The 26,427-nt window shown below is 45.9% G+C and overlaps 1 protein-coding gene across 4 annotated transcripts in view; it reads right to left on the reverse strand.

Moving 5' to 3' along the window:
• NTF3 (neurotrophin 3) overlaps positions 1 to 26,206 on the reverse strand; it is a 68,343-nt gene extending 42,137 nt beyond the window's left edge. The window contains exon 1 of one of the 4 annotated variants that reach the window (XM_033148358.1): positions 26,049 to 26,206. Coding sequence is in view for 3 of the 4 variants with exons in the window: in XM_033148354.1 (XP_033004245.1) it covers positions 22,922 to 22,972 (51 nt within the window). In the remaining variant the exon portion in view is untranslated. Of the gene's footprint in view, positions 1 to 22,921; positions 23,010 to 23,648; positions 23,783 to 26,044 lie in introns of those variants that run through there. The other 3 variants (XM_033148356.1, XM_033148355.1, XM_033148354.1) reach the window with 3 other exon arrangements.
• Between the last annotated feature and the right edge of the window lie 221 nt (positions 26,207 to 26,427).

The raw sequence follows: 26,427 nt of genomic DNA on the forward strand, positions 1-26,427 counted from the left end.
AGCCCCTACAATTTACCTGTAAAGACCCACATATGCAGAGTATTCTGGATGTGAAAAGGAGAGAAAAATGATTGCCCCCCCCCCAAAAAAATACATTCCAATGCAGCATTCACTATCCAAGGGAAAACTATGAATGTGAATAAAAAATATTTGCACAGAACTCATTTTTAAAATTCTTGGATATATATTTTCTATGGTGGTACCCTGGATGTTAAAAAAAAGGTAAAGGGACCCCTGACCATTAGGTCCAGTCATGTCCGACTCTGGGGTTGTGGCGCTCATCTCGCGTTACTGGCCGAGGGAGCTGGCGTACAGCTTCCGGGTCATGTGGCCAGCATGACAAAGCCGCTTCTGGCGAACCAGAGCAGCGCACGGAAACGCCGTTTACCTTCCCGCCGGAGTGGTACCTATTTATCTACTTGCACTTTGACATGCTTTCGAACTGCTAGGTGGGCAGGAGCTGGGACTGAGCAACGGGAGCTCACCTTGTCGCGGGGATTCGAACCGCCAACCTTCTGATCGGCAAGCCCTAGGCTCTGTGGTTTAGCCCACGGCACCACCCGCATCCCTGAATGTTAAATATCCTCCCCTAAAATGTTTAGCTGGCACCAACCTTGGCTCTTTTTCAACACTAGGTAAGACCTGGTCATGTTCCTTAGGGATTTATGAATTAACTCTGCAATGTAATAAAATGACAGTCAGCTCCTCTTTGCTTTAATGTTGTTGTTTGTTTGTTTTCCTGTTGTTTATTTATTGTTGTTAATGAAATTACTGTTTTAAATAAATTCTTGAGCTCAATTTGACATCAGACAAGTTATAAATATTTCTAAATAACTAAAACAACACACAAAATACTGATCATTCAGTGGCAACATCTAAATGCTGCGACAAATTTCGTCTGGGTGCAGAATACCTTAGAGACAACTTCCCTTCATTAAACCAGAGTCAGCACTATAATAATTAATAATAATAATAATAATAATAATAATAATAATAAATTTTTATTTATACCTCGCCCTTCCCCGCCAAACCAGGCTCAGAGCAGCTAACACCAATAAAATCACAACAAAAAAACATAAAACAATTCATTAAAATACAGATTAAAATACAATTTAAAATTAAATCTAAACTGCAGCCTCAGTTTTTAAGTAGCCCACCAATCACACCGAAAGGATGAAAACATCAGAGTTAGGCAAAGCAAGGCCATTCACCTCAGGCAGAGGATACTGTGAATAGAAATAAAGAGCAGCAAAATGCAAATTATATGGTTTATTATTATATTTTTACTAAGGAGGGCATAATGCATGTTATGCTGCAGGCAGTAAAATGTTTTCCGTCCCCTCTGCATCAAACAAGGTTCAGCGCAGAGCCTGCCACCCTCCCAAAGAGGGTCTGGTGTGTGCAAGAAGCAGGGATTTTCCAGTTGCTAGCATCCACTCTGTGGGACTCACTGCCTAGAGAGGGAAAGTCTCGCCATGCCTGTTTGCATGGAATAAAGCGGAGTCCTCTTTTTTAAATCCAGAGGACTTCAGGGACACAAAGCTGACACAAACTAGGTTGTGGGACATCGAGCGGCAAGAACTCATAGAGGCAGCAGGCAAAACATGTTCCCCTCTTTATTTTCATCTTCCGTGGGCACATGAAACAAATTGTAATTATCTTGATTTTCTACTGAACCCCCCCAGAAAGAAGGGCTTTTTCGTTGGCCAGGTTTAATGCAAATCCATCGAACCTCCTATAGGGAAGGTTCTCAGGCAGGGTGGAGGGTGAGAGGATTTGTCCATGCGATGACCACCAGGTGGAAAGCCTTGTTCATATGGTTTTTCACTGCAAACTTTACGACAATCTCCGCCAGCAATTCCTGGACCAGCTCTGTATTCCTAGAAGAAGACCAGAGCGGGAAGTCTTGCATTTCCTACTAACGGGGACTGACCAGGAGCTCACCAAATTGGTAGCTCGATACCTACATTTGCTCTTTTCTCGTCGTAATATTCTGCAGTCGTCTGAGTTATCAGGAGTCCCAGAGATGTGATCGTGGACAGCCGAGTCTTGTTTCTTTTCTCTTCTAATATAGTTTGCCCCACTGTGAAAGTATTAATTCGTTTTTGTTTTGTATGTTTGTTTGTTTGTTTGATGCCAATAAAAGGTTGATGATGATGAAGTGGAGTCCTCTTTTTTTTAAAATCCAGAGGACTTCAGGGACACAAAGCTGACTGCTAGATCTTACGACTCGGGTGCTTTAAACTATTTAAATTCCCCTTGATTGTGACAGGCCAGGTTTCTCTGTAGGGAGGACCTGTGTGTAATTATTATTATTATTATTATTATTATTATTATTATTTATACCCCGCCTATCTGGCTGGGTTTCCCCAGCCACTCTGGGCGGCTTCCAGCAAAATATTAAAATACAATAATTCATCAAACATTAAAAACTTCCCTCAACAGGGCTGCCTTCAGATGTCTTGTAAAAGTCAGGTAGTTGTTTTCTTTGAAAGCGTTCCACAGGGCAGGTGCCACCACCAAGAAGGCCCTCTGCCTGGTTCCCTGTAACCTCACATCCCGCAGTGGGGGAAATGCCAGAAGGACCTCGGCTCTGGATCTCAGTGTCCAGGCAGAACAATGAGGGTGGAGACACTCCTTCAGGTATACTGGGCCAAGGCCGTTTAGGGCTTGAAAGGTCAGCACCAACACGTTGAATTGTGCTCGGAAACGTACTGGGAGCCAACGTAGGTCTTTCAGAACTGGTGTTACATGGTCTCGGCAGCCACTCTGTATATTTCAAGGATATCTTGAGAGTATGACAGACCTTAAGCTGGGGAAAATTGTCATCAGGGAACCAGGCAGAGGGCCTTCTCGGTAGTGGCACCCGCTCTGTGGAACGTCCTCCCACCAGATGTTTGATGTTTGATGGATTACAGTGGTACCTCAGGTTACATACACTTCAGGTTACATACTCCGCTAACCCAGAAATAACGCTTCAGGTTAAGAACTTTGCTTCAAGATAAGAACAGAAATCGTGCTCTGGCGGCACAGCGGCAGTGGGAGGCCCCATTAGCTAAAGTGGTACTTCAGGTTAAGAACAGTTTCAGGTTAAGAACCGACCTCCGGAACGAATTAAGTACGTAACCAGAGGTACCACTGTACTGTATTTTAATATTTTGTTGTAAGCAATATTATTTTTTTTATTATTATTATTACCTCAACAGTGTCCCCAAGTGAAGCATTTTACTTTTTGACACAGAAGTGAATAGTAACTTCAGTTGAGATTTCATTGCTGGGGGTCAGACTAGATGACCAAGGGGTCCTTTCCAACTCTTCCATCACTGCACCTCTATTAGTTTTAAATGAAATTGTCCCTCATGCCCATTTGGCGATTAGTATTGTGCTTAGTCACTGCATGATTCCATGCCATGCGGCCACTGTGACCATGAGCGCTGCAGAAGGGTGATGTGGTTGCACACCTTCTCTCCTTCCCTCGTGTAAATACAGGTGACCACGGACACCTGTGCAGGTGGTTCCCTCCACAGGGCATTGCGAAGTTGGTGTCCCTACAGCCTCTTCCAGGAGCAGCCTCTCCCTTCCCCCTTATATCTGGGCTGCATCAATAGGAGTATAGCGTCTAGATCAAGGGAGGTAATAGTACCACTGTATTCCGCTGGTCAGACCTCACCTGGAATACTGTGTCCAGTTCTGGGCACCACAGTTCAAGAAGGATACTGACAAGCTGGAACATGTCCAGAGGAGGGCAACCAAAATGGTCAAAGGCCTGGAAACGATGCCTTATGAGGAATGGCTTAGGGAGCTGAGTATTTTAGCCTGGAGAAGAGAAGGTTAAGGGGTGATATGATAGCCATGTTCAAATATATCAAAGGATGTCATATAGAGGAGGGAGAAAGGTTGTTTTCTGCTGCTCCAGAGAAGCGGACATGGGGCAATGGATTCAAACTACAAGAAAGAAGATTCCACCTCAACATTAGGAAGAACTTCCTGACAGTGAGAGCTGTTCGACAGTGGAATTTGCTACCAAGGAGTGTGGTGGAGTCTCCTTCTTTGGAGGTCTTTAAGCAGAGGCTTGACAGCCATCTGTCAGGAATGCTTTGATGGTGTTTCCTGCTTGGCAGGGGGTTGGACTGGATGGCCCTTGTGGTCTCTTCCAACTCTATGATTCTATGATTCTATTGCAGCGCCATGAGATACTGAGGTCTGGGGCTCGCTCTTGAACTCTGTTCTTTCGGGTCTTCCAAATGCACAAACCGTCTCCCGGTGTCTCCATGGCACAGCTTGATCTCTGCAAGTCCCGCCTGGGCCTTCTCCAAAGTTCTGCATGGCTATGCACACGTCCCACATTTTTCAAGTCTTTGCAGTTGCTCACCTTAGTTCTTACGTGCAAGCATCAGAAATAAGGGAGACTGTTTTCAAAATAAAGGGCTGACCATTTAAAAGGCTGGTTGAGAGACGGGAGGGGGGGAGTCACCTGCTTCTCCCCCTAAAGGCAAAAAGGAACATCACCAAACTGGTCCATCCGGCTACCACCACCACTCCCATGTTCAAAGGTAACCGTGGCATATTACTTGTTCACACTGCAATCACATGCGCAAAAACAGAAAAGCAGAACGAAAACAACATAGCAGGTTGAATATTGCACACGTGTGTGGCTTACAAGTTAGGAAGATATTAAAGCCAGCTGCTGGGCTGTAACTACTGTACTATCAGCCTCAGTCGGGGGGGGGGGAAGGGGGCTGTTTTCCAGTAATGTCATGGCCTTCCCTACACTTGCAGGAATGCAGTCAACTAAGCTCAGACTGGATAGCTCAGTTGGTTAGAATGTGGTGCTAATAACACCAAAGTTGCAGGTTCGAATCCCCATCTGGGGCAGCTGCATATTCCTACATTGCAGGGGTTTGGACTAGACGATTGTCAGGGTCCCTTCCAACTCCATGAAAGACTTGTTAATTTTATTATTGACAGAAGTATTTGCATACTACTAACTTATGTAAAAGGGACGCAGGTGGCGCGGTGGGTTAAACCACAGAGCCTAGGGCTTGCTTATCAGAAGGTCGGGGGTTTGAATCCCCACAAAGGGGCGAGCTCCCGTTGCTCGGTCCAAGCTCCTGCCCACCTAGCAGTTTGAAAGCATGTCAAAGTGCAAGTAGGTAAATAGGTACCGCTCCAGCGGGAAGGTAAACGGCATTTCTGTGTGCTGCTCTGGTTCGCCAGAAGCGGCTTAGTCATGCTGGCCACGTGACCCGGAAGCTGTACGGCAGCTCCCTCGGCCAGTAAAGCAAGATGAGCGCCGCAACCCCAGAGTCAGACACGACTGGACCTAATGGTCAGGGGTCCCTTTTTGGTTTTGATATCCCGCTTTATCACTACCCGAAGGAGTCTCAAAGCGGCTAACATTCTCCTTTCCCTGATTCCTCCCCCACAACAAACACTCTGTGAGGTGAGTGGGGCTGAGAGACTTCAAAGAAGTGTGACTAGCCCAAGGTCACCCAGCAGCTGCATGTGGAGGAGCGGGGATGCGAACATGGTTCACCAGATTACGAGTCTACCGCTCTTAACCACTACACCACACTGGCTCTCAAAAGGTCTTCAAGAAACATGTGAAAGTCAGTAGCCTGCCAAACCTCTGCTGGAAGACTGCTCCACAACATGGGACCATCAATGCTAACTGCCTGGCTTCCAGTTGAGGCCAGTTGGGCCACTGTGACATGAGGGACAGCTGGCAGCACGCTTCCAGGTAATCGTGGTGACCAATATGGTGCATAAGGGTTCGCCACAGCAGTGAAGCCCTGGTCCATGGCTTGCAACCCCTCCTGGTTCAGATGTTATAGAGAAACAGAGTGCTGGAAAACTCCTAAGGACCACTCCCAATGGGCTTTATGGCACTGGGGATGAAATGGTCCTTGTGGAACATCATGGCACAAATGCCAAGGGGAACAGAACACTCCACTCCACTAGTGCTGCTGTCTAGATTCAATTGCAAGAACAGAACCACCAGAATGTTGAGCCTTCACCCAGGCAAACCTAGGAACCTCGTACTTACGGGACCACCTCTCCTGTTATGTCCTGCAGAGGACCCTAAGGTCCATGAATAATAATAGCTTAAAGGTACCGGGCCCTAAGGAACCCAGACTATCCTCCACCAGGGCCAGGGCCAGGGCTTTTTCAGTGATGGCTCCGACCTGGTGGAATGCTCTGTCCCACGAGAATAGGGCCCTGCGGAAGATCTCCTTCCGCCGGGCCTGTAAGACAGAGCTATTCCACCTGGCCTTCAATTTGAATTAGCCTGATCCTCTATTCCCCTTTCCCTTCCCTCTTCTATGAAGAAACCGTTTCTGGGTCTCCTTGCAGGACCAACTTGGCCAGTTAGCCCTGGTGATCATTTGGTTCTACTGACTGGGGTTCCCCCCCAAAAAAAAAATGATCCCTGAATTTTTTTAAATTTTATTGATATTGATGCTGCATTTTATGTTGTATTTTAGGCTGTTTTTAAGTTGCATTTTAATCAATGTTTTATATTTGCTGTTAGCTGCCCTGAGCCCGGATTTTAAACCAGGAAGGGTGGGGTATAAATAAAAAAAATATTGTTACGATCCTTACAATAAATGGATTGTAACATTTTGTTTTTATTTTTGTTTTTTGTATTTTATTTTTGTTTTTGTTTGTTTTGAAAATTTTTGTAGTGTTTTGTTGTATTATTAAAATTTAATAAATTCATTAAAATAAATAAATAAATAAAATTATTATTATTATTATTATTATTATTATTATTATTATTCCATGGTCAAAGGCCATTAAGAGAATGAGAAAGAGTGATAGGTGACAATTCCTCATCCCTCTCTCAATGAAGGCCACTAACCAGAGCCACCAAGGCTGATTCAGTCCTGAAACCAATCCTGAACCCAGACTGAAGTGGATCCAGCTATTGAGTGTTATCCAGAAAGTTATTCTGTTCATAGAATTACAGAATCATAGAACTGTAGAGTTTAAAGGGACCTCCAGGACCATCTAGCCCAACCCTCTGCAATGCAATGTGTGCAGAGCCATTACAGCTGCATCGTATATTGCAGTGGTGGCCAACTCCCAAGAGACTGCGATTGACTCACAGAGTTTAAAACTCAGCACCTTGCCATAGTTGTGTAGGAATTCCACAATGGCCAAGCAGTCTGAGAAAGCATGGTTGGGCAAAACCAATCCAGGGATGCGAGAAAATTCTGGAAGAGGCTGGTGGTCCCCTAGACACATATCTTCAGTGGGCTTCTTCATTTCCTCCAGAATCATTTGCTGCCGCTGTCGTTCTTCCTGACGCCGAGCTAGAAGATTCTTATCCACCTTTCGGGGAACCTTGGCTGGTACTGGCAGCTTTTTTTCCTTGGGCTTCACTTTTTCTTTCAGCTTTGCCTTCTCCTTCAGCTTCTCTGGCTTATTCTTTTCTGGCTTGTTCTTCTCTTTCTTTACCTTCGGCTTCTTTTTTACTTCCTTGGCCTTGACCTCTTTGGGCTTGAGTGCCTTGGACTCTTGCCTCTGCTTATTTTGCACCAGAGTTTAAAACTGGCAGTGATCTACCCCCTTATGGGGGGTTCAGGTCAAAGTTGTTGAGCTTTTTTGAGGAAGGAAAGTCCTGTTTTGGGGGGTTTGCATAAAGGTTGTTGTGCTTTTTTTAGGGAAGAGGAAAGCGACATTGAGCTTCTTCTTTTTTTATGAAGGAAGGAAAGCCCTGTTTTTGGTGGTTAAGGTCATTTTAGGGGTGCAGGGCAAAGATGTTGAGGTTTTTTAGGAGAGCCAAAGTTTTTTAGCTTCTTTGAGGGGAGCCACTGATCTACCGGTGATCTACCACAGACGTCCAGTGATCTACCGGTAGATCATGATCTACCTGTTGGACATGCCTGGAATATTGAGTCTCTTGATAATGCTATATAGGGATGAAGCCTTGTGAGCTAGCGTATGTGTGTGTGTACACACACACACACACATACACACACACCACCTTTCCAGGCAAGAAGTCTACTAAAAGTCCACTAAGTCATGGTGGTGAAGTATTAAGTTTGAAAAATTAATAAAATAAATATAAGTTATTTACTTACACACCACCTCTCAAAACATACTTTCCCAAACTGAAAGAGGGCATTTTATAGAACGGTTATTTAAACACACCCATTGCGCACATAAAGACCATAAAGAACACACCCATTGCACACATTGGACCATAAAGAAGGCTGATCGCCGAAGAATTGATGCATTTGAATTATGGTGCTGGAGGAGACTCTTGAGAGTCCCATGGACTGCAAGAAGATCAAACATATCCATCCTTAAAGAAATCAGCCCTGAGTGCTCACTGGAAGGACAGATCCTGAAGTTGAGGCTCCAGTACTTTGGCCACCTCATGAGAAGAGAAGACTCCCTGGAAAAGACCCTGATGTTGGGAAAGATGGAGGGCACAAGGAGAAGGGGACGACAGAGGATGAGATGGTTGGACAGTGTTCTCGAAGTGAGTGGCATGAGTTTGTCCAAACTGCGGGACGCAGTGGAGGATAGGGGTGCCTGGTGTGCTCTGGTCCATGGGGTCACGAAGAGTCAGACACGACTGAACGACTGAACAACAACAACAACAATTGCACACATGGGCAACAGAGCAACGAAGGGGACAGCCATGTCTAGAGGCTTACAAAGATACAGAAGTGTTAACATCTGCGCCAAGCATAGAAGCCTGAATTATTACAAGCTTGTGGCATGAGGTCTGAGGCAGTAGAGCTGGTGGAGGGATTCAAAAAGGGAAAATGACATGACCATACCCAAAGGCAAGGGAAAAAAAGATTTACAACAGCGTTTGTCTGGAGGGAAGAGGAGGCAATGTGAGTGCATGGAAACTGTTAAAGTAATAAAATGCAGCCCTCAGACAAATGCAACACCAGACACAATTTCTCTAATGCTGCAATGTACCCACCCACCCACTCAGCACTCAAATGATAGGCAGCACTAAAGCATTCACAGTAATGAAAAACAATAACGTACCAAGGCAGAGAGAGTGGTTGGGGGTATACCACAAGTATCAGAAGTTGCACTGGTATTTGTTTTAACAAGATGCTGAATTACTTCAATGTGACGAAGGTCAATGGAACATAGCTAAAATTTACAGGCTGCATTAATCTGGGACACGTCATAAACAATCGGGCAGTAACCAGAAGAACAACAAGACAAACGGATCAGGGAAGGTTAAAAAAATATGGCTAAGAATCAAACATTCTAGGCTGGAAAATTCCAAACAAATACATATGAGAGAAAATAATAGAAAACAGAAGCAGCAGAAATCTGTAAGGCAGTATGGCAAAAGGAAAAAATATATATCCTGGATATGATTCTGGAAAATGAATACTAGAAATGAGTTTGTAATGTGACAATGGTTTGGAGGGGAAAAAACCTCTGGCTCAAACTGCACATTATGATAAATGCACAGGTGCCATTAGAACTGAAAGTTGCAAATCTATTTACTGTTCAAAGGATCTTAATAGACTCGATCCCCCACGAAGTTCTCCAACATTGCATATTTACCTAACAACATTTTGTCCCTGCTTCTTAGGAAGCTCTCAAAGTAGCCTATCATTATATCAATTAGGCAATATTCAAGTGACATAAAAATCAAAAGCAACAAAATTTAAACATTCTAGAAATAAATATTGCTGAACCCGGCCTCTTGTGCAGCTGTTGTTCATGGCAACAAATCTTGCACAGAACAACTTCCCAAATGGATTTTACTCAATGTGCTCAATAGAGCATTGCAGATGCACAGTAAAGATGAGATATTGAAAGTGCAATGCTTAAATATTGACTTTAACAAATGTAGATTGCAGGCATTTCCTAGAAGAGAAATCAAGAGGGAATGGCTTATAAGGAAAAATTAGATGGGTACTGAATAACTTAGAACCCAGAAAAATATGTATGACTAAACATGGATAATCAGAGAGGAGAACTGTTGCAAAATAGTAAACACTAATGTAGGAAATAAACTGTTTAGGATAACTAGTAAGCTACATGAAGTAACAAGGCCGCTGTTGATTAAACAAATGCTCATTTATTTCAGAAGGGATAGTGGGTGAAAATCTAATAACAAATGCTGAAATAATTAAGAGTTGCAAAAAAGAGAGCATTTTTAGTAATATGCAAATATTAATTAGTAAAGTAAAGTAAAGGGACCTGTGACCATTAGGTCCAGTCGTGTCCGACTCTGGGGTTGCGGCGCTCATCTCGCGTTAATGGCCGGCGTACAGCTTCTGGGTCATGTGGCCAGCATGACAAAGCCGCTTCTGGCAAACCAGAGCAGCGCACGGAAACACTGTTTACCTTCCCGCCAGAGCGGTACCTATTTATCTACTTGCACTTTGACGTGCTTTCGAACTGCTAGGCTGGCAGGAGCAGGGACCGAGCAACGGAAGCTCACCCCATTGTGGGGATTCGAACCACCAACCTTCCGATCAGCAAGCCCTAGGCTCTGTGGTTTAACCCACAAACCATATACTGCATGCACACATGTGCACAAACATGCACTCCCCACCCCAAGCACTTAGGACTGAAAAACATATTTAACATTTTTAAGCCTATTTGCTGGCTTGGTGGCATGCGATCTTCCTGGAGTTTGCAGCTGGGGAAGGAGGGTGATTCCTTCCCCCTCCAGCTGCGCTTTCCAGGAAGAACATTCCACCCACCCCCACAGTTAGGTGTGGGCAAATTAGATTCGGAACCAGCGGATGACTTTCCCTTCCCCAAGCCTAATTGCATTGTGAGGGCAGTTTCGGGGTGTGTCCATGCAGAGAAGTGGGAGGGGAAGGTTAACATTTGCTGCATCATCTTGAGGAGCGGATCATAGAACTGGAGAGTTGGAGGGGATCTTGAAGGTCATCCAACCCCCCCTTGCAATGCAGGGATCTCAGCTAAAGCATCTCAGCCCGGACATTGAGGTCCAGCGCCGAGGGCCTTCTGGCGGTTCCCTCACTGCGAGAAGCAAAGCTACAGGGAACCAGGCAGAGGGCCTTCTCGGTGGTGGCGCCCGCCCTGTGGAACGCCCTCCCATCACAGGTAAAGGAGATAAACAACTACCTGACATTCAGAAAATACCTGAAGGCAGCCCTTATTAGGGAAGTTTTTAATGTTTTTAATGTGTGATATTTTTGTATCTGATTTTTGTCAGAAGGTCAGCGGTTCGAATCCCCACGGCAGAGTGAGCTCCTGTTGCTCGGTCCCTGCTCCTGCCCACCTAGCAGTTCGAAAGCACAGCAAAGTGCAAGTAGATAAATAGGTACCGCTCCGGCAGGAAGGTAAATGGTGTTTCCGTGCACTGCTCTGGTTCTCCAGAAGCAGCTTAGTCATGGTGGCCACATGACCCGGAAGCTGTACGCCGGCTCCCTCAGCCAGTAAAGCGAGATGAGTGCCGCAACCCCAGAGTTGTCCGCGACTGGACCTAATGGTCAGGGGTCCCTTTACCTTTTTAGTAGTGAGGGCACCTGTTTAACCTTACCTTGGCCCACAATACTCAACTCATGGCTCCTGGTGGAGACGAAGAGAGCATCCTGGTCAAATTATGGGATAGGGATGCTCCAGCTACACTAAAGGGCTCTAGGGAAGAACAGCCATTTTACCTAGCATAGAATTGTGGGTCGCTTCCTCAGTAGAGCCCTATGGTGCACCACGAAGAAGAAAGTCAAACTAAATTCTGTTGCTCTGAGAAAAAACCCTACTTAAGCTATTAGGTCTACTTGTATTTAAAGATCACATAAAGCAAGCGAGGCCACAAGAGCCTGCTCTGTTTAAGTTGTGGGTGGACACAGCAGACGACACAGTGATTTCCAAGCAGCTCTTGTTTATTCTCAGGCTGGAACAGAAGTGAGCTGAAGGCCTCAGCAGCCTACTTATATAGAACTCAGCTACAAAGCAACAGTAACAACTTTCTGTAGTTACCCAATCCCTGAACGTCAGTTTTCAATCCCTCATTTGCATATGCTGACCTGAGTGAAAACTGCAGCAGGATGAACTATATACACACACCCCTAGTGGCCTAGGGTGAGAACTTCAATACATAACATGCTCCGCTCCCAATCTTTGCACGCTCAGCACAAAGGTCTAAGGAGGGATTCTGAACATCTTCAGTGCTTCGAATATCCCTTCAGGTCTTCACATTCAGTATGCAGAGATCTGAAGTGGAGCCAATGGGAATGTTTGCGGCAAGGAAGCAGAAGAAGAAGAGAAGAAGAGTTTGGATTTGTTATCCCGCTTTTCACTACCCGGAAGAGTCTCAAAGCGGCTAACATTCTCCTTTCCCTTCCTCCCCCACAACAAACACTCTGTGGGGTGAGCGGGGCTGAGAGACTTCAGAGAAGTGTGACTAGCCCAAGGTCACCCAGCAGCTGCATGTGGAGGAGCGGGGAAGCGAACCCGGTTCCCCAGATTACGAGTCTACCGCTCTTAACCACTACACCACACTGGCTCTGTGCCTCTGCTTTCCCTCCATGCATTTGCTGAGCATCAGGGGACCTAAGGATTGGACAGAGCTGACAAAATATAGAACAAGACTTACCAAAAATTTAAAAAAAAAGCACATACCAAAGGTGAGTATTTTGACGGCACTAAGGAAGTGGTTAGTTCTGATTAACAGGCAAGCAAATGAATTTAATTTACAGCAAAGTTTAAGGGTGCAATCCTCTACGCCGGGCATGTCCAACTCCCAAGAGTCTGTGATCTACTCCCAGTATAAAACAAACTGGCAGGGATCTACCCATCGTCATTGGAGGGAGGAGGAGTGTGTATGCGGTGGGTGGATTGCCCAGAGTTGTTGAGCTTTTTGGGGGGACAATTGCAGAGAGTTTTTCTAGCTTCCCCCACCCCCATTGATTTTTGTACACGATAAGGATCCCGCTATCTACCAGGATCAGCTGGGGATCTACCGGTAGATCGCGATCTACTGGTTGGACATCCCTGCTGTACGCCATTTGGCATATTGAAGTCCTACTGAACTATTTCCAGATCAAAACAAAATCAAAAATTCTTTCCAGTAGCACCTTAGAGACCAACTGAGTTTGTTCCTGAAGAAGAAGGATATCTGAAGAAGTGTGCATGCACACGAAAGCTCATACCAGGAACAAACTCAGTTGGTCTCTAAGGTGCTACTGGAAAGAATTTTTGATTTTGTTTTGACTATGGCAGACCAACACGGCTACCCACCTGTAACTATTTCCAGATCTGCAGGTTTAATCTAAAATGACTAACCAAAATGCTGTTTTGCCGGTAGGAAAGAAGAGCATCTCATAAGGAGAAAATGTCCAGATCAATAATGATATCTAATATTTTAATTATTATTATTATTATTATTATTAATCTCTACCCTGCCCATCTGGCTGGGTTTCCCCAGCCACTCCAACGAAGGCTAAAAATACATTAAAACATCAATCATTAAAAACTTCCCTAGACGATCCAAAGCACTTCACACGGTAGCGTCAATAGTTACAAAACCCTGCAGATGTAGGACTGAGGCTGAAGGAGTGCTAACATGCCTAATGTCACCTTGTGAGCACATGGCAGAAGAAATATGAACATGAGATTTGTTTACCATCCAGTCTCTCCCAACCCTATTGCACAATCTGAAGAATAATAAGCTTTCTAATGATACACATTTTAGACCTTATCAAAGGTGAGGGTGGGTGGAAACTATTGACAAAATAAGGCGGCACAATCACAGATCAATATTTGATTTCTTTTTCCCCCTCCAGGATTACAATCTTCGGAGGGAGAGAGAGCACTTACTGGATGCTGAATAAAATGTGTACTCCTTTAGCAATAGGATAGCGGGGTGCAGCAGCTCACCAAACGTTTGAGGAATACAAGCAAATTTGGAAACTACACAATAAAATCTGCACCCCAAAACACCCCACCCAACCTGTTCCAAACTGAGCTCCCCCCGCCCCCCACACTAAACAAAGCCTAGTATTTCCATAAATTTCCTTTCAAAAAAAACCCACTAAGAAACCCAACAAACAGAAACACTGCCAATTTAGGATGAGCGTTAAGAGCAGGGGTCAGCAACCTTTGGCCGGTCCACCGTCCCTCAGACCATGTGGTGGGCCGGACTATATTTTGGAAAAAAAGTAATAATGAACGAATTCCTATGCCCCACAAATAACCCAGAGATGCATTTTAAATAAAAGGACACATTCTACTCATGTAAAAACACGCTGATTCCCAGACCGTCCGTGGGCCGGATTGAGAAGGCGATTGGGCCACATCTGGCCCCCGGGCCTTAGGTTGCCTACCCCTGGTTAAGAGTCTCTCGTGTTGGCTCAAGCCAATTCTTTCCACAACGCTGGAAAACTGGAAGCCAAGCAGATGCTTCTACCCTCCATGGGCTCACCTTTCCCTCGGTCTTTCAGGGCCAAATCTATCTGGGGACGAAGTGTCTGGGACTAGCAGAGATGCCCCAATATTATCCTGGTCCTGTAGTTCCTTATGGAACCTCCAGACCTTACTGTTTTGCTACAGCAGGGATATGGGAACTTTTTTTCATCCTGAGGACTGCATTCCCGCATGGCCAACCTTCCAGTTGGGTGGGAATCACATGTCTGGGGTAGGTGGAGCCAAAGTCAAAACTGGGGAGAGCAACAGGTGCGAGTCTTACGTTTGTACAGTACCTATATACAGGACAAAGGTTTTAAAAGTTTCTGAAACCCAGACATATTCACCCATCTCCATCTAGGCAAGCTAGAGTCATTTTCATCGTTCAAGAACACATCCCTGCCAGGCAAGGGTACTTGTGGAGCAAAACCATTAACGGGAGGTCATTATCAGGATTTTTAAATGCTATGAAATGTTTTTATTTTATTGTACACATTGAATTCTTAATGAGCACCTGAACTTTAGCTCCTCCACAACAGGGAACATGTGTAAATCTCTGGCAGATAGTTCACACTTTGATTTGCTTTTGAGTGGGGAGGTCCTTTAACATCCAGATGTGTGGGGGTATAAAATAATAATAATAATAATAATAATAATAATAATAATAATAATAATAATAATAATAATAATTTAATGTGTAGTAGTTTCTGCAGAAAATATCTTCTAGTGAGCACCTGATTTCAGACAAGCCCACCACAGGAAAGACAAATCTTGGTTGCTAGCAAGGGAGGGAGGACAAACTACAGATTTTCCAAGGGTTATAAAAGGAATTGGAAGCAGGAAAGAAGAATGCACTAAAAGGAAGGAAGGAAGAAATAGCAACTCTTTAGCGCCTCAGGGAGGGATTCCTATAGCCCAGTGTCTAAACAACTCACTTGTCAATCACAACTCTGCTCTCACTCATTGGCCGAAAGCACCGAAAGGGGTGGGTGGGGAACAGCCAGGCTGACTCATCTCATAGCTGCCTGCACATTTTGTTTTATAACAGGGGTGGGGATCCTTTTTGGCTCCACAGACCAGATCCTTATCAGGACTGGCCTCTCAGGCCAAATTTGACAGGTGGGAGGCCCCACCCACCTCTCAAAATCCCTTGTGCAGGTTTCACAGCTGGCTTTTGGGCGCTTGGGAACCTGCAGTTCCTTCAAAGTTAGACAGCGCTCGCACTCGTGTGTGAGCCTCTGGAGCTTCAAACAGGAGTGGGAGTGCAGGGGGCCGCCTGAAAGCCCTTTGCAAAATCACTGTTGAAGCAGCCTCCCCCTCCCTCCTCAAGTGATGTTTAAAGAAGACGGGCTGCTTCAAAGAGTGCTTCTGCAAAGCACTTTAAAGACAACCTACTCACTCTCATCTGAGCAATGGGGCTATCTTAAAGCGCTTTGCAAAAGGGCTATCTGAAGCAGCTCCAGGCTTCTGCTTTAAGCGGGTGGTGGGGAGGGAGGGAGGGAAGGAAGAAAGGAAGGAAGGAAGGAAGGAAGGAAGGAAGAAGAAGCTTGCATTATACAGACTACTTTGTCCTCTCACCTGCCTGTTTACAGGAGAAGCTGACATTACCAGCCATGACAGCAAGTGGACATGATTCGGGGGAATGTTATTTATTCTTTCACATGATTGTAAACACCTCAAAGTGGTGTTAGAAACTTTTTTAAAAAAAAGCTAAGCATCTGGGGCCGCTTGCAGATGTGGGTTTTGGTAGAATTCCTCCTAATGAACCATTCTAATCCGGCCATGCCCCTTTCCTGTAGTGATGGGGCTGGTAGGAGTGGAACCACTATTGTATCATACCTCAACCACTGTCAACGGTGACAAAAGTTGCTGAGATATCAAGGGAAACCAACAGGGTTCCACTCCTTGCATCTCTCTTCCGGTAAAGGTCATCAATCAGGGTAACCAAAGCTGTTTTGGCGCTAAAACTAGACCTGAAACCAAGTGATGATGAGTCTGGATTAACTGTTTCCTCCATGCACACCTCCAGCTGGCTACCCAACACCCACCCCCTCATTTTACCCAGGAAGGGAATATTAAAGACTGGGTAGTAGTTTTCTAAAACCTCTGGGCCCAGGGAGGGGTGGGCATAAATCTCTCCCATAAAAAGGCATTAACTAAACAAGGCAGAGGCAAACTCGGCCCTCCAGACCTACATTGGCTCCCAGTATGTTTCCGAGCACAATTCAAAGTGTTGGTGCTGACCATTAAAGCCCTAAATGGCTTCGGTCTTGTATATCTGAAGGAGCGTCTCCACCCCCATCATTCAGCCCAGACATTGAGGTCCAGTGCCGAGGGCCTTCTGGCGGTTCCCTCACTACGAGAAGCCAAGTTACAGGGAACCAGGCAGAGGGCCTTCTCGGTAGTGGCACCCGCCCTGTGGAACGCCCTCCCACCAGATGTCAAAGAGAAAACCAACTACCAGACCTTTAGAAGACATCTGAAGGCAGCCCTGTTTAGGGAGGCTTTTAATGTTTAATAGATTATTGCATTTTAACGTTCTGTTGGAAGCCGCACAGAGTGGCTGGGGAAACCCAGCCAGATGGGCGGGGTATAAACAAATAATAATATTAATTATTATTATTCCAGATGTTTTGGGACTACAACTCCCATCATCCCTAGCTAACAGGACCAGTGGTCAGGGATGATGGGTATTGTAGTACCAAAACATCTGGAAGTGCCTATGCCTGAACTAAACCACAGACCCATCCAATCAATCAACTCCTACTAGATTTCATCTACCATTATGGGAAGGGATCAAGAGGGCTTCTATCTGACCTGACTTCTGCAAGCATCCACAACAACCGAAACTGATACCACAGACTGTAACTAGTCAGTGCTCCAAGGACGTCTATTAGCAGTGGCTTCCAGTTTGGCACAGGTCTGGGGGATTTTGCCCTCAAAATACACGGCAAATCTCTCCCAGCAGCCTATAGAGTGGTCTGTTGTTAATAATGCCACGCTGGTCTGAACTAGCAGGTTCCAAGCATAAATCTGCGGGCTCATCAGGAAAATGGAGTTGCACTTGGTGGTTTGGATTCTTGTTCCTGATAACACATGGTGGACTCTTACTGTACAGTGGTACCTCGGGTTACAGACGCTTCAGGTTACAGACGCTTCAGGTTACAGACTCTGCTAACCCAGAAATAACGCTTCAGGTTAAGAACTTTGCTTCAGGATGAGAACAGAAATCGTGCGGCGGCAGCAGGAGGCCCCATTAACTAAAGTGGTACCTCAGGTTAAGAACAGTTTCAGCTTGAGAACGGACCTCCGGAACGAATTAAGTTCTTAACCCGAGGTACAACGGTATTATGCTCTGCTCCAACCCCACCCCACCCTGGAAATAGACAGGCATTATCCTTGCATCTTCAAGACAGCTCACGTAACACTGCCTCTTAATGTCCTGCCCTCCCTTCCATTCAATCCAAGCTCAAGTGCTTTTTGGGAAACTGATGATGCTTCTGGGACTCCGCTGCGCCAGTCAGCAGCAACGCAAGCTGCCTCACAGAATACCATGGCTCCCTTGGGAAAAACATCACTTGCAAGGAGAGCGAGGATCAATGCTGCTCTGGGGTTCCCCATTCTGACCAGCAGCACAGTGGAAAGATGCAAGATGGCGGCAGACCTTCAGGACAGACCCTTCAGTTATTACTGTCCGCCCTATCACACTGTCTTAGCTCCGTGCCTCAAACCCAGTACCTGCTCCTCCTGAACAGAACCATGGCTGCCAATGAAGCAAGTTCTGATGTGAACTGCAGGGGGTGGATTCAAGCAAAGCAATTGAAGGGATTTTGAGGGGAGCGTGGAGCATTTCAACAGGATGAGCAAAACTTCTCAAGTGGGCTTTGTGCATCTTTCCATGAAATTTGACTCCCTTTGCCTACAAAACATTCCTGTCCCTCCAATTTCAGCTGGCTGAGATAGTAAATAAATCGTCTAGCTATTAGCTTCTAATTCACCATCTACTATCCAGGCTAACAACTGCCAGATTTGTTTTATTACATTTGTATGCAGCATACATGGTTGTCCCTACCTCTATAGTTTATCTTCACAAAAACAACCCTTGGAGGTAGATGAAGCTGACAGAGAGAGTAACAGACTCATACTCACACCCTGTGAGAATCACTTGACATTGGAAATTTGAACTGTGTCTCCCCAGTCCTAGTCCAACACACAAATCGCTATTTTGTTGTACAGGTGATAGATGTCAAAAAGAAAAACAACTACCAGACTTTTAGAAGACATCTGAAGGCAGCCCTGTTTAGGGAAGCTTTCGATGTTTAATAGCATTTTAATATTTTGTTGGAAGCCACCCAGAGCGGCTGGGGAAACCCAGCCAGATGGGCGGGGTATAAATAACAAATTAATTATTATTATTATTATTATTATTATTATTATTATTATTATTATTATTTGCTAAATGCTCAATGAAGCGCACTGCAGTGAAATTTTAATATTATACTTTATCACTCACACAAATCTATCATGAGGAAGACTAGATTTGGGGCAATTCATATGTTACCAACAACAGCGAACAAGCTTCTTCCATTCAGACCTCTGTGGTGCAATGGGTCAGTGGGTCTGGCTGTTAACCAGAAAGTTGGTGGTTTGAGCCCACCCAGGGGCAGCTGTGGACCGGATTCCTGCATTGCAGAAGGTTGGACTAGGCGACCCAGAGGGGTCCCTCCCAAATCTACAATTCTATGATGATCTACAATGATGGCTTCTTCCCACACTAGTAATCCTGTTGGGAATAATGGTTCCTTAGCATCTTAACTGTCTGACAGATGATTTCTGCTTTGAATGGCCTTACAAAAAGAACCGGACAAAATTCACGGAAGATGCAACTTTCATTGATAAATCTGATACCTAAATAGAACCTCCATGTTCAGAAGCAGTGGCCTTCTTTTGAGTTCCAGACGCAGGGGGTAAAATGGCAATCATCTTCCTGAAGCATCTGGCTGTTCAGGGTTAGAAACAGGATCCTGAACTAAATGGACAGTCTGTTCCATCAAAGCAGTTCTTTGCATCACAGTTTTCTATACCTTCATATTTTGACTGGAAATATTCTGACATCATAGCCAGTTTACCTCATGTTTTCTTCCTTATTAAATACCAGCCCAAGTTCCCCATTTGGCCTTTTGTTCCTTCTTCTCCAGTACTAGTGTTTGTTTATCACCAAACAAACTTCCTTCGCAAATATATTAAAGTATACTTCCATGGTGAAGCAATACATTATTTCTTGTTCTATTACCACACTTTGCCAGAGTTCATCATCTCTACAACCTGGCCTATGCCCTCAGATATCAACCACAGCACCACCATCTCCTTTCATTATGCTCTGTATTATTACCACAAGGATCTCACAACACAATGCTATTTGCAGCCTTGCATGTCCCTCTGAACACAGGTCACCTGCAAACAGCCTCTTGTCCATCGTTTCTCCAGAGAATCCATTACAGTCATACCTCTGGTTGCGAACGTGATCCGTGCGGGAGGCACGTTCGCAACCCGCAGCGTTCGCAGCCTGAAGCGCACACCTGTGACAAGATTTGGCGCTTCTCCGCATGCGCCGAAACCCGGAAGTAACCCATTACGGTACTTCCGGGTTCGACGCGGTCCGCAACCCGAAAAGCGCAACCCACAGCGTTTGTAACCCGAGGTACGGCTGTATAACAATATTATGAGGTAGGCTAGCCTGAGAAATAGCAACCTACCTAAGGTCACCCAGTAAGCTTGGTAGCTAACTGGAAATTTGGACCCAGGTCTCTGCCATTCAAGTCTTTAGACACCATACCACACGGGCTCTCAGACCGATGCAGCAATGTTGCCACTAGGATTAGCAGTGAGGTGCATTGCAGGCCTCTAACTTCAAGGTTACTCCTCAACTGGTTTCATCCTCCAGCAAACCCCAACTCAAGCCTGCTAATCAATTCACTGCAATTTCAATATAATGTGATTACCTGATGAAATAGGTCACTGCATGCAAGAACACAATATGCCTATCATTTTCCAAGGTGCCATGCCACTTTCCCCCCAGGGTTTTCCAGATCCTCAGGAAAAAGACTATGCCACTTCAGAATTCCAGATCCTCCAAAAGACTATGCCACTTCAGAACTTAAGTGAGAGAATCACAAGAATGAACGTCCCCCTGCGTCAAAAATAATGCCCTGCTTCTGGAAAACTAATGGTATGTCAGGGAGACATGACAGTCTGTCAATTTATCTAGTGCAATCTTCCTCTTTTTAACTAGCTTTGTGTGAAGATGGGGCCACACACACACAGTGCTGCAGTCCCAGAAGGCTACACTGGGTTTTTCTGTAAACATAAATCGGGTCTTGAAGGCTTTCTTTTTGATGGCTACTAAAAGCCGTCATCTTATTTACATAGTAAAAAATAACTTATTATTTGTGTATTTATATTATTGTGTGCATATATAGTTACAGACATGCAAGAAACTTAAAATTCAAGTTAATATCCAAATGGTAATATGCCTATGTGGCCCCAGAAAGTATGCTTCCAGGGCATACTCAAGGAACAAGGGGAGATTACTCTGCATATTAGTGGGGAACAAAGGATTAGCGAGTGTTTATAAATAAAAAAGGTCTTTTCAGTACTAGAACCTAACACACACACACTCTCTCTCTCTGCAAGCAACCTTTGTTCCCCAGTTGCCTTTACCTGTTTCCATTCAATGTTTTCTTCCACTCTTTATTACAAGCGTGGACCATTCCTTTCATTGTTCTTTCCCCACGCCTATGGGAAATTTTGCACAGATCTTTTAAGTGCTTTTACTACAAAGAAGACCACCCTTCCTCCGTGTCCTAGCGTTCCCACACCCCCACCTTCCCTCCTGCTCTCAGAACTAATGCCCAGGGAAAGCTGTCCCTCATGAGCAAACAACTGTGGCTTGTCTTAAGGAGGGACATTAAGATACCGTATGCTCTGCGAAGAATTCATGCTTTTGAATTATGGTGCTGGAGGAGACTCTTGAGAGTCCCATGGACTGCAAAAAGATCAAACTTATCCATCCTTAAAGAAATCAGCCCTGAGTGCTCACTGGAAGAACAGATCCTGAAGTTGAGGCTCCAGTACTTTGGCCACCTCATGAGAGGAGAAGACTCCCTGGAAAAGACCCTGATGTTGGGGAAGATGGAGGGCACAAGGAGAAGGGGACGACAGAGGATGAGATGGTTGGACAGTGTTCTCCAAGCGACTAGCATAAGTTTGGCCAAACTGCGGGAGGCAGTGAAAGATAGGTGTGCCTGGCGTGCTCGGGTCCATGGGGTCACGAAGAGTCGGACACGACAGAATGATTGAACGACAACAATGCTCTGCGGAGGCCTGAGCCCCAGCACCTCTTGGAAGTGCCATGACCTGATGCAGTGTCAAAACATTCGTGTCTCAAAGTGTGTTCCTCCTGTATGCTGGATGCCAGTGAGCACACCTCCTCACTTTCACCTCCAGACCAGATTTGCACCATACCTCTCCAATTTCACTTTGCTTCCCTGTCAGCCCCAACTCCATCTAGAATCGGTGCCACCTGTAGCTTCCTGCCACTGTCCTCCTCCTGTCTTTAGGCTACCATCAACTGCGGCAGACACCACAACCCAACCATATTTACTTTCTGCAGGTAGTATAATGATAATGAGGTCAGTAGACTCCAGTGGCATAGCTTCCCCGGGACAGCACCGCTCCAGACAGGAAGGGAAAGGTTGCCAGAAACAAGAAAACCAGACCTGTACACACACACAAAAATGTGTGTGGGAGAGAAAGAAAATGAGCAGGTGAAGGGAAAGGATTCAGCCTAATCTTTTCCCAGGTGTGCCATTTATTTATGTACAGAGAATTTTGTTTTATTTTATTTTATTTGGGGGGGGGAGAGAGAGAGAGAGAGATTCAACATACAGACGCACACAAATACACCCTGAAATACTTCAGGCTATAAAAGGGTTTACTGCTTTTCTAAATTGCCGCTTCTTCCCTAAAAGGCGTGTTTAGAGATTACAGATTGTGTTGCATTATTGTGGTTTTGCAACAATGCAGCTGCCGGATCCCTGGAATTTTTTTTTTAATAATAAAATAATAATTGTTTTTGCAAAGCTTGCATTTTCTTGCACGCACGTGGTTTCTCAACTGCCTGGATGCTGGGGGCGGTGAAAGGGGGTGGGGGGTGGAAGACTTCTCTGGAGATACAGCCTACCTAAGATCACCCATCGAGTCCGACTCTCCCGCACGCGCCTAGCCCCTGCTATACCGCTCCGCTTCGCAGGCGCTCGGAATCCTGCTCGCCTCTCGAAATAGCTGCGCCGCAAAGTGACCGCCCGCCAGCAAACTTCATTCAAACCCAAATCCTGCCTCTCTCCTCGCCGTCCCGTCCGTCCCACGTCGTCGTCCCCCCCCCCTCCATCTACCGGCTATTTCGAGATCAAGACCAACTTTCGCCCTTTCCTAGTTTTATTTTAACGGGGGAGGATTAAGGGCTGGATCTGAAAAGTATCCAAACCATGTCAGGATTGCGCTCGCCTCTCGCCGCCTCTCCCTGCCCGCAAGCCATCGGGCCGAGCGTCTCCCGAAGAAGCTCCCGAGAAACTCGGCGACTTGCAGGAGGAGGAGGAGGAGGAGGAGGAAGGCGGAGGCTCCTCTCTCGCGCGCTTTCCGTCGGGCGCCCCGAGGGGGGCTCTTTCCCCCTCCGCACCCGCGCAGAGGACGGGGCGCTCTCCGCCGACACGCGGCCGCGCAAAGCTTGCCTTTGATCTCCCGGCTCGGAGGAGAATTATTTGGCCATGCGGGACTTTTTTGGGGGGTGTCTCCGCCTTCGGGAAAGGGGAGTGAGGAGACGACCCACACCTTGAACGGGCCGCGTGCATCGGAGTTACCTGGAGTAACAGAGACGGGGGGGGTGGCCGGGGGGAAATCCCCCGCGCGCGTCTTCCCCGCCTGCTTTTGTTAGGAACCCAGCTTGCTCGATGTCTCCTCCAAAGCTTGGGGTGGGGGAGAGAATCCAGGGGACCCCCCCCCGACTTCCTCGCGCACATCCCGCGTTCCCTCGGAAGAGGACCGACCTCTCCAACCTGGGCAGCCCCGCGCGCGGCGGCTACGAGTCCGGCGTGGTTTTTACTCGCGAGTAAGCAAGCCCGGTGTCTGAGGCCCAACCTCATCGGGTCGAGGGAATGGGGTGGGGTGTGGGGTGTGGGTGTTTCGGCCCCCTCCCGCGACCCCCGTCCCCTTACCGTGGCAGAAGTGACCATGGCATCCGCGGGGACGTTTGCAGGGAAGCCGACATGAAGAGAACGAGCTGGCTGCGCAGGATCCGGCCCTTGGAAGAGGCGCGCTCGCTCGCTCGCCCGCCGGCAGCAAACAGCAGGGCCCCCCACTTGCTCGGCTCCGCGCCGCCAGACGAGCTGCAAACTCTGCGCCCGCGAACCTGAATCTGCGCGGCTATAAGAAACCCGCTCCGCCAGATGGCTCGCCGCCTTAACCCCTTGGCTGCCGCGCTCTCCTCCGGCGCCGGCCCCTTGCAAATCCTGGCCGGGGAAACACCAGCAAGAAACTCTCGGGGCGAAGTTTTCTTTCTCGGGAGGCTTGGGGGGGGTGAGAGAGGGAGGGAGGGAGAGGCAGCATTTGGATGCTCCTCTTGCGCTCCCGGGCATTAAAAGTAATTTCAAGCCCTCGACTGGCATGTTTTGGAAGGATGGGGAGTTGGCATGAGCAAAGCTTGGCCGGAATAAAGGTGCGGTGCGTTTCCTCGGAAGCAATCCCCACTGTGTTCCAGGAGACTTGCACCTAGGTAAGTGCGTGCAGGATGGCAGCCTGGAGGCCCATCTCCCTTGCGTGCAAGGCTACCCGGAACTGACTTGCACTGCAGCCTGGAATTATTAGCAATGGCTTGCAAACGTTGAGGCTGCAATCCTGAGCCCATATACCTGGGAGCAAGCCCTACCGAATTCTCAGTAGACATGCTTGGATTTGCACTGCCAATTCTCAGAAGAGATGCCACTGACAGTCCTATCTATATACCACGTCTACTCAAAACGGTCCCATCAGATTAAATGGAGTTTACGTCCCATTTAATGGGTGGCCTATAGGATTGCAGCCTTAACATCTCTATATTGACAGTGAGCTGCCTGGATCTACAAAAAAAATGCACATGGAGGCTGCAAATTGGTAGATTCTGTACATATCATATAAAGTCATTCAAAATAGGGGGTGAGGGGTGAGAAGAATACTGGAAACTTTCTCATTCTCTTTCACAAATCAGATTTCAGCTTCTGGTGGCTTGCTTCTTCTCCTCTTTTGTTAATGCCTGTAAGTGAAATGAATTCTACGGGTACATGTTTCACCGATAACATTTGCAAAACTGGGCAAATGTTCAAGGTTTTATAAGTAGGCGAACCCATTATGAAAATGGTGTGTGCAAAACTAGTGAATTCCTCTGCACCAGTAGCAAAGGCCACTTGCCACCTCATTTCCCCTTGAATTTATCTCACTAGCTCACTAAGAATGGAGATGTTAATTTTAGCTTGCATGCCTCTTTAATTCTCCCTCTAAATTTACATGCTTAAATCATCGGGTATGAGTGTGTGTGTGTGTGTGTGTGCTCTTTCCTCAGCCAGATTAAAATAGAACGTGAAGAGCAAGTTACAACAACCAACATCTTTGAGGTCACAGAGGACGATTTGTTCCGAGCAAACTTTCCCACCCAAATGTTGATGCTACAGAAAGTTTGTGCAGTTTGCATCCTTACAGAATAATGTGGGATCAGCGTACTTTCCTTCCATCTTCCATGAACAAGTTTTATCCATTTCTTTACCATTTAGATTGTAGGCTCCTCAGGATAGAGATCAGTCTTTCAAGGACACTTGAGAGTGCTATGGTTATTGCAATACTGTAATATGTTGTCTAAGCAAACCGTCGTCGGTACAACTTTTCTGTCTACCCTTCCGTTTTATTTCCTTATCTATACTTCTGCACTTTTCATAAGCAACAGGCTTAAAATAGTTTCGCTTAGGTGGTTGTTCACATCTGCACATGCAGGCGAATGAGATGGTAAAAAGGACCTCCACCAGTTCAGATGGAGGATAATTTTTTTTTATTGTTTCCCTATGCTACAAACACCATGGAAACAAACACCAGCACAGCAGGCAAACATCTGTGCTAAAAGCTTTATGCCAGTTTTCTATTGTCGGGGGGGAAATTTTATATAGGGAACATTTGAAAATGCCACCCCAAACCTATAGTATGACACCATAGCTCATTCTACACCTCACCCACCCTCGTATGGATATCAAACAGGTGGATTTGGGTTCATTCTTAAGGTTTTAGGGTGCCCAGTGTCAGAAATGACTCTGTCACAAGAGTTATTTCTCATTCCTACAGCCCAAAGTGTGACAAATGTCCTTTGAAAATGAAGATCACACTCTGACAATCACCGTCTTTCAGACTTTGCAAAACACACATTGAATATAATTCATATATCAATCAGAAATTGCACACACATATAATAAATGTAATCATGCATATATCTAGTGTGTGTATATATATATATATATATATATATATATATATATATATATATTCCCCCTATTAATGAATTAATATTTACGCTCCATATTTTTACACATTGTACCTGCCTCATCATCATTTTCACTGCTTGGGTTGGCTTTCACCGAGGAGGAAATCTTCCTTCGCTGATGCTTCTTAAGTAAACTTATTCTTCTGTCGTTCTCTGCTTAGCCTCCAGTCTGTACGGAAATTTATCCACTCAACACTTTGCATCTTCCATCCAGAATGTAGTAGTAGTAGTAATAATAATAATAAAAGTAATAACAACTTTAAAAAAAAATAATAATGTATGTTTCACTTGGAGCAAAAATGTGATGCTTTCAACAGCTCACTCCTGCATTTAGTCTCCTGCAGAAAATGCTAGAATTAAAAGCAGGGCTTGTCCTGAGAAATATGGACAGCCAAAGGGTTAGCCATTTGACACGTGCTCACAGCCTGGGAAACTGT

The sequence above is a fragment of the Lacerta agilis genome, chromosome 5, assembly GCF_009819535.1.
Source record: "Lacerta agilis isolate rLacAgi1 chromosome 5, rLacAgi1.pri, whole genome shotgun sequence".
NCBI classification, from domain to species: Eukaryota; Metazoa; Chordata; class Lepidosauria; order Squamata; family Lacertidae; genus Lacerta; species Lacerta agilis.